Source organism: Bufo bufo, chromosome 5 (genome assembly GCF_905171765.1).
Source record: "Bufo bufo chromosome 5, aBufBuf1.1, whole genome shotgun sequence".
NCBI classification, from domain to species: Eukaryota; Metazoa; Chordata; class Amphibia; order Anura; family Bufonidae; genus Bufo; species Bufo bufo.
This window is the reverse complement of record NC_053393.1, coordinates 16,253,560-16,264,523: the sequence shown is the minus strand read 5'-3', so window position 1 is coordinate 16,264,523 and position 10,964 is coordinate 16,253,560. Positions and strand designations below refer to the sequence as shown.

General features: G+C 44.9%; 1 protein-coding gene across 1 annotated transcript; it reads right to left on the bottom strand.

The window, feature by feature from the left end:
- Positions 1-1,384: 1,384 nt before the first annotated feature.
- LOC121002048 (ly6/PLAUR domain-containing protein 2-like) lies at positions 1,385-8,792 on the bottom strand. Its single transcript, XM_040433349.1, has 3 exons — positions 8,639-8,792; positions 5,929-6,048; positions 1,385-1,590 (listed from the first exon to the last, which is right to left on the bottom strand). Exons 1-3 carry the CDS (start codon positions 8,688-8,690, stop codon positions 1,406-1,408), a joined length of 357 nt encoding a protein of 118 aa, XP_040289283.1. The 5' UTR covers positions 8,691-8,792; the 3' UTR covers positions 1,385-1,405.
- Between the last annotated feature and the right edge of the window lie 2,172 nt (positions 8,793-10,964).

The following is a 10,964-nucleotide window of genomic DNA, read 5'->3' as shown; positions in this document are numbered from 1 at the left end:
TAATTATCTCCAGCGGCGCTGGGGATAATTACAACAAAGGGCTCAGATTCTGTTGAATCTGAGCTCTTTGTATCCATCAGGATGACCGGACCCTTGTCCGGTCATTCTGATGCAATTAGCCAGATTGCATCGGTGCGAATGCTTGGGGCACATTCACACCGATGCACCTGGTTTCAGTTGTAGGAGGGGGGGGGGGGGATATATATAATATACATGTGTATTGATGCTTGGGGCACATCCATACACATGTATACATTAATCATACATAAGGGGCCACATTCATATATATAAGGGGGCACAGATAAGAGGGCACAAGCCCCTACAATATAAGGGGGCACAAGCCCCTACAATATAAGAGGGCACAAGCCCCTACAATATAAGAGGGAACAAGCCCCTACAATATAAGAGGGCACAAGCCCCTACAATATAAGAGGGCACATATTTCCCACAGGGGCCACCATGAGCCCCTGGGGATCACCATGGGCAGACGTGCGCAGATGCTGGGCACATTTGCGCACATCGTCCCATGATGCTGTGGTTGAAGTATGCACACATATACCATACATGCCCGCACGTGTTTGCAGGCATGCATGGATATATATGCATACGTCTCAACCGTTCCTCAACAGCAACCTACCACAGGACTACTGGCTAGGAAGCCAACAGTCTACTGTATTGCACAGTTTAAGCAAAAGACAAACACAATGAAAACAAAGTTTTATTAATTTTTTTTTATTAATCAATCAAGTGGCTGGATAGTAGCAGCAGGCATAAACATCAGGAACAGGATCTTTACAGGAATTTATCTGCTGCTGAAGATAGGGCAGTGGGAGGATCCAGGAAGGGGCATTTATTCTAAAACATGATTTTCCTAGGAGAATCTCATAGTCATGTTTAAAGTTTAAGCTAACAATCGGAGTTTACAAGTTTTTATAGCCTTAGCTAAATGACAGCAGTTTTCCCAATGGTTTACAGCTTCAGTCTTGAGCTATTGGCCCTCCATTCCCTTCACTTATACAAGTGTCTCACTCTCTAGTCCTGCAAAAAACATATTTATTTAATCCCTTATCAGTGAGAGGCTAGGTTACACATGGACGCTGCGTTCCCTGTAAAAGCAGAACACAACACTATGGAAAGTATAAGTATTGCAGCTCCTAATTGTGCGTTGCGTGCCATATAGTGAAGCACATGAAAAGCTTCTTCACGGTCACTTAACGTGTTCGTTTTGCGGTTACGTGAGGCACTGCGTGCATTGGTCTTTATTCTTACAGTAGAGAAGTCATTAATTATAACTTTTTGTGAATTGGGACATTTAAACTTGCTTTTTTTTTTATTCCAAATCTAAATTTAGTAGGAGTCGGAGTCGGTGCATTGTTTGCCGACTCCGACTCCGGGTACCCAAAATTTACTCCGACTCCTCGACTCCAACTCCGACTCCACAGCCCTGGTTGAGTCCTCTGTTATTACAAAGGTCAATGTTGCAGCACAATACAAAGTGTGAGTTTCCAAGTTCATCTTGATCACTGGGTATACAGGTGGTACGTGTGGAGCAGCCACGGATCACAATCTCGTTCCCTTGGAATGGGAAACCTAAATATAACATATATAACATTATTCCATTTCCAGGTCATTTCCAGCAGTCAGGAAGTATGGGCGATGCAGTGTCTGTATACTGCATGTGCACACTTGCCTAATATTCAAATATCAAAAATAAGAGGGTTCATCATGGGAAATCAGTAACAACATAACAATATATTATAACTGTCCATGCTATATATATATATATATATATATATATATATATATAATTGCCTTGGTAATATTGAAGCAGTGGGAATAAAAAACAGCATAAAATATATACACTACCAGTTTAATAAATTATTAGGACGAAATCACTAGATTGGCAGCATTTGGGGAAAAGTTCGTGCCCATTGCGGTGCCCTCAGTTTGTCTGTACAAGAGGGATTGAAATATGAACTCTTATTTTATTCCAGCAGAAATAAAGTCCCTTTGGCTTTGGATTGAGGTATTTTCTGAGCTGGTTCAATATAGCCGATATCACAATTGAGCTGCACTGCTGTTGGTGTATCTGACGATGAATTCCCTACATAATCAAAAATGATGATAATCAGGCCAAATTAATTTTGTTTCTAATCCATGTCATTTAACCAAATGACTTTAGAGGTCAAGGTACGTTAAAACAACATTCTTAGCTCCTCATAGACTCTGTTCTAAAATAGTTCAAATTTCTGTCTCCAAAACCTTTTGGAAGTTGTTCCTGCTCCCATTAAAACATTCTGTAAGAACATTATAGATAATAAGTGTGTACATTTTTTAGAATCGTTATATTTTTGTTATATTATATCTCACTAGCTTTTTTTTTTTTATATACAGTACAGACCAAAAGTTTGGACACACCTTCTCATTCAAAGAGTTTTCTTTATTTTCATGACTATGAAGGCATCAAAACTATGAATTAACACATGTGGAATTATACAGGGAGTGCAGAATTATTAGGCAAGTTGTATTTTTGAGGATTAATTGTATTATTGAACAACAACCATGTTCTCAATGAACCCAAAAAACTCATTAATATCAAAGCTGAATATTTTTGGAAGTAGTTTTTAGTTTGTTTTTAGTTTTAGCTATTTTAGGGGGATATCTGTGTGTGCAGGTGACTATTACTGTGCATAATTATTAGGCAACTTAACAAAAAACAAATATATACCCATTTCAATTATTTATTTTTACCAGTGAAACCAATATAACATCTCAACATTCACAAATATACATTTCTGACATTCAAAAACAAAACAAAAACAAATCAGTGACCAATATAGCCACCTTTCTTTGCAAGGACACTCAAAAGCCTGCCATCCATGGATTCTGTCAGTGTTTTGATCTGTTCACCATCAACATTGCGTGCAGCAGCAACCACAGCCTCCCAGACACTGTTCAGAGAGGTGTACTGTTTTCCCTCCTTGTAAATCTCACATTTGATGATGGACCACAGGTTCTCAATGGGGTTCAGATCAGGTGAACAAGGAGGCCATGTCATTAGATTTTCTTCTTTTATACCCTTTCTTGCCAGCCACGCTGTGGAGTATTTGGACGCGTGTGATGGAGCATTGTCCTGCGTGAAAATCATGTTTTTCTTGAAGGATGCAGACTTCTTCCTGTACCACTACTTGAAGAAGGTGTCTTCCAGAAACTGGCAGTAGGACTGGGAGTTGAGCTTGACTCCATCCTCAACCCGAAAAGGCCCCACAAGCTCATCTTTGATGATACCAGCCCAAACCAGTACTCCACCTCCACCTTGCTGGCGTCTGGGTCGGACTGGAGCTCTCTGCCCTTTACCAATCCAGCCACGGGCCCATCCATCTGGCCCATCAAGACTCACTCTCATTTCATCAGTCCATAAAACCTTAGAAAAATCAGTCTTGAGATATTTCTTGGCCCAGTCTTGACGTTTCAGCTTGTGTGTCTTGTTCAGTGGTGGGAGTCTTTCAGCCTTTCTTACCTTGGCCATGTCTCTGAGTATTGCACACCTTGTGCTTTTGGGCACTCCAGTGATGTTGCAGCTCTGAAATATGGCCAAACTGGTGGCAAGTGGCATCTTGGCAGCTGCACGCTTGACTTTTCTCAGTTCATGGGCAGTTATTTTGCGCCTTGGTTTTTCCACACGCTTCTTGCGACCCTGTTGACTATTTTGAATGAAACGCTTGATTGTTCGATGATCACGCTTCAGAAGCTTTGCAATTTTAAGAGTGCTGCATCCCTCTGCAAGATATATCACTATTTTTGACTTTTCTGAGCCTGTCAAGTCCTTCTTTTGACCCATTTTGCCAAAGGAAAGGAAGTTGCCTAATAATTATGCACACCTAATATAGGGTGTTGATGTCATTAGACCACACCCCTTCTCATTACAGAGATGCACATCACCTAATATGCTTAATTGGTAGTAGGCTTTCGAGCCTATACAGCTTGGAGTAAGACAACATGCATAAAGAGGATGATGTGGTCAAAATACTCATTTGCCTAATAATTCTGCACGCAGTGTATATATAACAAACAAATGTGAAACAACAGAAAATATGTCTTATTCTAGGTTCTTCAAAGTAGCCACCTTTTGCTTTGATTACTGCTTTGCACACTCTTGGCATTCTCTTAAAGAGCTTAAAGAGGTAGTCCCCTGAAATGGTCTTCCAACAGTCTTGAAGGAGTTCCTAGAGATGCTTAGCACTTGTTGGCCCTTTTGCCTTCTCTCTGCGGTCCAGCTCACCCCAAACCATCTCGATTGGGTTCAGGTCCAGTGACTGTGGAGGCCAGGTCATCTGGCGCAGCACCCCATCACTCTCCTTCATGGTCAAATAGCCCTTACTTTCAAAGTTTTCCCAATTTTTTGGCTGACTGACTAACCTTCATTTCTTAAAGTAATGATGGCCACTCGTTTTTCTTTACTTAGCTGCTTTTTTCTTGCCATAATACCAATTCTAACAGTTTATTCAGTAGGACTATCCGCTGTGTATCCACCTGACTTCTCCTCAACGCAACTGATGGTCCCAACCCCATTTATAAGGCAAGAAATCCCACTTATTAAACCTGACAGGGCACACCTGTGAAGTGAAAACCATTTCAGGGGACTACCTCTTGAAGCTCATCAAGAGAATGCCAAGAGTGTGCAAAGCAGTAATCAAAGCAAAAGGTGGCTACTTTGAAGAACCTAGAATATGACATATTTTCTGTTGTTTCACACTTGTTTGTTATGTATATAATTCCACATGTGTTAATTCATAGTTTTGATGCCTTCAGTGTGAATCTACAATTTTCATGTTCATGAAAATAAAGAAAACTCTTTGAATGAGAAGGTGTGTCCAAACTTTTGGTCTGTACTGTATATGTTTTACATCCTTTGTTTTCCGCGATGTTATAATACTAATACTGCCTATACTGTAGCTTAGTGCGGAATGAGAACTCTTTGTCTGCTGCCTAGGTTATGTATATTAGTAAGGTCTTATGGTCTGATGAGTTTTTGAATGTGGACATGTATTTATCCTATCAAAAATACTGCTGTAATGGGGATCCGGCGACGTGCTCTCCCTCCACAGCGCCGCCGGCATCCCGTGCAGTGTGAGGAGTGAGGACGCGGCTAGTATCCTCGTCTCCATGGCAGCAACGGGGCAGGGAGGACCCGGCCGCGCACGCCTCCTCAGCATGGCCGGCGTCCTCCATCCCCTAGGAAACAGAGGTACTGAGCTGCAGAGGTACTGAGCGTCGAGAGCGATGACTTGGCGCTCAGCTGTATAGAGGTACGGGAGACAAGTCACGTGACGCTGGCCACGTCACGTGACTCAGTAATTGGGATTTAAACAGGCAGCCTGCTGGCCACAGGTTGCCTGTGATTGGTCTTGCTTCCCTCACCAGCATATTGTTATAGTGTGTACTCTGTGTGTTTTGACCTCGGCTTGGTCTTTGACCTCGACCTTGTGACCTCCCTGGAATTGTCGTGACATCCTGGCTTCTGACTTCGGATTGTGTTGACTCTGTTATTGTGTTTCTGCTTGTGTACCTGCGTGACCTCCTGGCTTTGACTTTTGCTTCCTTGACTTTGTTACAGTTTCCTCTTATCTTCTCTAGGCCCCTGCACGTATCTAGCTAGGGACTGCCGCCAAGTTATACGCCATCAGTTAGGACGGGCCGTGCAAGTAGGTAGGGTCAGAGATGCGGGTGGAGATCAGGGCTGCACTCTTCCCCTCTATCCGTGACAACCGCGCTGGAGAATGTCCTGATGCTTCTTCTTTTAGGCAGTTTTTTGTGTACACTATGGCCACCCAGGAGCAGAATTTATAATAAATTAGGGACTCTTTTTTTTTTTTTTCCTGTGTGAGGATGGTTTCAGACCTGGCAGCTGACGGAGGAAGCACTCACCTACATCTGGGCTCAGCACAGTCGTCTTGCACACACTATCGGGGTCAGTGCATTTCTTTTGGTCGGTACACTCTGAGCTGAGCGTTTGATCCGGGCAGAAGTAACAAAGTATTGAGCCGCCTTAAAAAGACAAATGACAAAGACGTTAAAATAAGAGAAGAAAAAAATATTTCCTGGTAAAAAATGATTTTTAACACGTTCCTGCAGCATGGGCCTGAAACAGAAGGTTCATACTCTCCTGCTCCCTGCCGCTCCCGCTGTCTCCATTTTCCGGTCCCGGCGCTGCTTACATACGGTTGGATATGGGCATAGTCACTTGTACCGCTCCAGCCAATGACTGGCTTCAGTGGTGATGTGGCCACAAGCAGCGTTTCACCGCTGAAGCCAGTCATTTGCAGGAGAGGTGCTCTGGGACTGGAGGATGGAGACAGCGAGAGCAGCACGGAGCAGTAGGAATCTTCTGTGTCAGGGACTATGCTGCAGGAACTGGTTAAAAATTATTTTAACTAGGAAACCCCTTTAAAGGGGTTGTCGGGGGTCAGAGCTGAACCCGGACAAACCCAGAGTTTCTCCCCGGCAGCCCCCCTGATGTTAGCATCGGAGCATCTTATGCTCCCTTGCACAGGCTCTTTTGTTTACTATAACACACTGCCGAGCGGAGGCTTCCGCCCAGCACTGTTTTCGGTGACGTCACCGGCTCTGATGGGCGTGCTTTAGCGCTGCCCTAGCCGTTTTACTGGCTAGGGCAGCGCCAAAACCCGCCCATCAGAGCCGGTGACGTCACCGGGCTTCCTGGCAGCCCCATGAAGAGCCCGGTTTGTCACCGGAACTCTTTAAAATGCCTTTGCCCTATGCGATTTAGCGCAGGGCAAAGGAGAGCATCGGAGCATAAACTGCTCCGATGCTCTAGTCAGGGGGTCCGCCTGGGTGAAAATGGAGGAATGTCCGGGTTCAGCTCTGAACCCGGACAACCCCTTTAAGTGGCGACTTCTCCTTCCTGCCTCCTATTCACAAATGAGCGCTTTACTTCACTGCAGAGGACGGCGCTCACTGGTTATTGCAGGGCACCTACAGCATTCCCTGAAGGCTCACGCACACGGCCATTGTTTTAGTCCGCCTCTGAGACACATTTTCTTTATGTGGCTCGGATGTGGACCCTTTCACTTCAATGGAGCCACAAAAGATGCAGCCACCACTCCATGTGCTGTCCGTATCCGTTACTCTGTTCTGCAAAATGCAGAACACACATGGCTGGTGTCCTGCGGACCAAAAGAAAAGGTCGTGTGTATGGGTGCTTACTACCAGGGAAAGCACTTATTGGTTAACCCTTTAATGATCAGGCCTGAAAAGGCCTTAATGACCAGTCAATTTTTTTGTGATTTATTGCACGTGGTTCAAACACGTGTACGTTTTTTATTTGTTGGACTACCAAAAAAACTTTTGCAGCTTTTTATTACATAACAGCTTTTTAATATATATTTTTTGTTTTATTAGGGGGAAACTGTACCATTTTAATTCAAACTATAGCTCATTATTTAAATATGCAAATTATTATAATTTGTTTATGTATAGTTTCACATGAATGGGGTGATAATTGTATTGGTTTTGGTTGGTGTGGGCGTTTTTTTCTTTTATGTATTTTGCTATTTATTTTTTTTTTTTACTTATTTCTTTATATATTTCTGCTACAAAAAGACCTTTGGGGGACACAGACTTTTATTTTGCACATTTTCCTTTTATTTGTATTTAAAAAAAATTTTTACCATCACTTTATTATTTATTTTTAAAATATATTTTTGCCACGTAATATGACAGTGAACAATTTTATTTTGCACTTTTTCCTTTTTATAGTTTTCTTTTACTTGTATTTTATTTATTTATTTCACTTTTTTTTTTAAATATATATATTTTTGCAGCACTATTTGTCCCCAAGAGGTCTTTAAAAGACCTCTGGGGGACACTGATTTTTTATTTATTTTTTTTGCACTTTTATTTTCATTTTATTAGTATTTTTTTTTATTGTTTCTTAATTTTTTAAAAAACTTTTAATATATATAGTTGCCACATAATTTGTCCCCAAAAGGTCCATAAAAGACCTTTAGAGACACACACTTTTTTTTGCACTATTTCCAATGTAACAGGAGTATCCAAAGGAGCCCCAGTTACAGGGAAAACCAGCCTGCTGAGGGGGGCTTTGTACAGGGCAGAGCTGGTGAGGCTCTGCACTCCTCTGCCTCTGACACCCAGCGATCAAGTGATCGCCGGGTCTAAACTGCACAGCGCGCCGCTCACCCGTGTGAGGAGAAGCGCTGATACACTGCTTCTGCCTTCTCCTCGGCTCCCCCGCTGTCTTTGACAGCCGGGGACCTGTTCTGCTCCTGCAATTCTGCAGCTCCGGGCAGAAACACAGCTGATCGCACGATCTGCTGTGTTTCTGCCCAGCAAGATGGGGGCAGCAAACCAGGGATCTGGGGGCCGCAGGTTGTGCACCCCTGCTCTAATCACACTCAGAGCTGCAGCTATAATTCTGCAGTTTCATCATGTCTTATTCTCCAGCACAACTGCTGCTGCAGTTACAATCTGACAGTTTCACTAGAAAGGAATAAAAAAAAAAATTTAAGAATAGAAAAAAATAAAATAGACATATTTGGTATTGCCGCGTCCGTGACGGTCGGCTCTTAAAATATATGGTGTCCAACCATCATCTTACCAGTCTGAAAACACAGTGCCAGAGCCACAAGGAACATCCCAGTAGTTGTCATGTTGATGTCTTAATGTTGAGGCACAGAAGTCCTAATAATGAGCTAGATTCTTGGCTCCTCTGGAATCTTCTAAGAACCTCTCGCCTTGGAGGACTTGACGATCTGATGATGGAAAGGTCTCCTCCTCTATTTATAGATATTAGGGAGAAAGCTCCTCCACACGTCGGCAGTGATGACAGAGTTATTTAAATCATTTATGCTCTTGTGAGCCTGGTACAAAATTGACATATTTAAAGGTAGGACGTGCATCGGAAATCAGCACGCCCTGGAGACGCCATTGACTCCTGGCACAGAACACACTGTAATGTTCATCCACTCAGGTGTTTCGGGTTGCTATAAATCACCCCTCAGGGCATAAATCAACTGTCAGTTTAATCCCTACCATTTTTTTTATTTCTAGCATTTTCATTTTTAGGGTTTTTTCTTTTGCATATTTTATACCAGAATCTGTAATTGTGTAACGGGCAGGGATTGCGTAATTCCGAAACAAATTTGTAGCATTTTTAATGAAGCCTTGAACATGTTTCGCATTGTTTTTGAGAACATGTGGGGCTTAAAGGATTAGAACTTTTTATTTGGATACCTTGATCTGACTCACAGATTGTAAACCTCTCATTAGAAACATTTATGGAGGTTCAGTAGATGGAGGAGCTTCAAATCCACCTGTGTGGAGAAATCCCTCGACACAAAACACGGCCAGAACATGTAAGATACTACACGCTTCAGGGACTCCTTTCTCAAATCTCTGAGGCAAGAATCAGTGTTTTGAACGTGGGTGCTGGTGACCACTCTACTGGCTTGCTGTGTATCTGGCCAGCTAAGACCTGTCCTAGGTTGCTAGTATAGATTATATGTTTATACAGCTAACCTGCTAATAGCCTTAATACAGTTCCTATGTTTGTGTGTTAAATACAAAAGCAGAGTTATTTACAGTGACATCATGTTTGGATGTCATATAACTGTTATATACAGTGCCTTGCAAAAGTATTCACCCCCTTGACTTTTTTTGTATTTTGGTACCTCGCAACCTGGAATTAACATGGATTGTTTGAAGATTTGCATCATTTAATTTACAGAACATGCCCAAAACTTTGAAGATGTCTTTTTTATTTATTTATTGTGAAGCAAACAACAAAAAGATAGAGCCGGACTGGGGGACGCAGCCTTGGGGGGAGGCGACCATGACGGGGGGCTGGTTTGGGGGAGCCCCTGGGGAGCGATTGGCTAGTTTAAGTTATGGGGGCGGTGGGGAGCGAGGGGTTAAAAGGGCGAGGGTCTGGGAAGAAGGAGGCCATTTTATGGTAAAAACCGAGCTGCATACACCTGCACTCCCTTGCGCATAACTGCACTCACCATGGATGTGGATTCCATCTTGGCGGACCTTAGGTCGGCGGCAGCTGCTCGGGGACCCGGCTGGCTCCAGGAGCAGGTCCAGCAGCTGCTCAGAGGGGCGGCTGAGGCTCCCGCTCCGCCTCAACCACCGGCATCCCGGCCGCGGCGGTCCCGTCCGCCGGCGCGCCTCAGCCCAGACATGGCCTCCCCTCGGGCTCAGCGCCGCAGACGGAGCCCTGCTTTTCAGGACCCTTCACGCCTGCAGGCGCCGGGTGCCGCTTCTTCCCGGGCGTCCAGGCGTGGAATCCAGCCAGTAGGCGGAGCCCTCGTTCAGGCCTCAGCAGGCCTCTTCAGCAGCGCAGCAGCGCCACCTTGTGGTCGAGACCAGGAACGGCGGGCACTCTCCAGGATCCTGATGTGGATGAGGCCCCTCAGCTAGAACAGTGTTCCAGAGCGCACGGGGCTGCTGCGGACCTTGACAGCAGGCCCTCGTCGACCGGGCAAGTCGTGGAAGAAGGTGTCGCCGCGCAAGTAGTGTCCAGGGAGGATCCAGAAGATTACGTCCCTGGCCCCAGCCCGGCCAGGGGACATCCGTGGGAGATCGCTGTGCCAGGACCGTCTCAGAGGACCGAGCGTCGGGAGTCAGGACCCTCGGCTGATGGGGTCACAGCACCCAGGCAGCCAGGTGAGGCACCATGGGGACCTTTATGTCAGTTAGTGTCTGGGGGGGCTGGGGGGTCTCAGTCGGATTTGAGTAAGGGACTGGGCCAGCTCTTGGGGGGTTTGGTGGGGTTGTTAGCGAATTTGGGGGCGGCAGGGAATCCCACGTTATCGTTGGGGGCCTGGGGGGTGGCATCGGTGGGTCGGTAGCGCCAGGGCCATTGCCGGCGTGGGGCGTGGGGGCCCGCCAGCTTCGGGTACACCCAAGGTGGTTTCATGCGG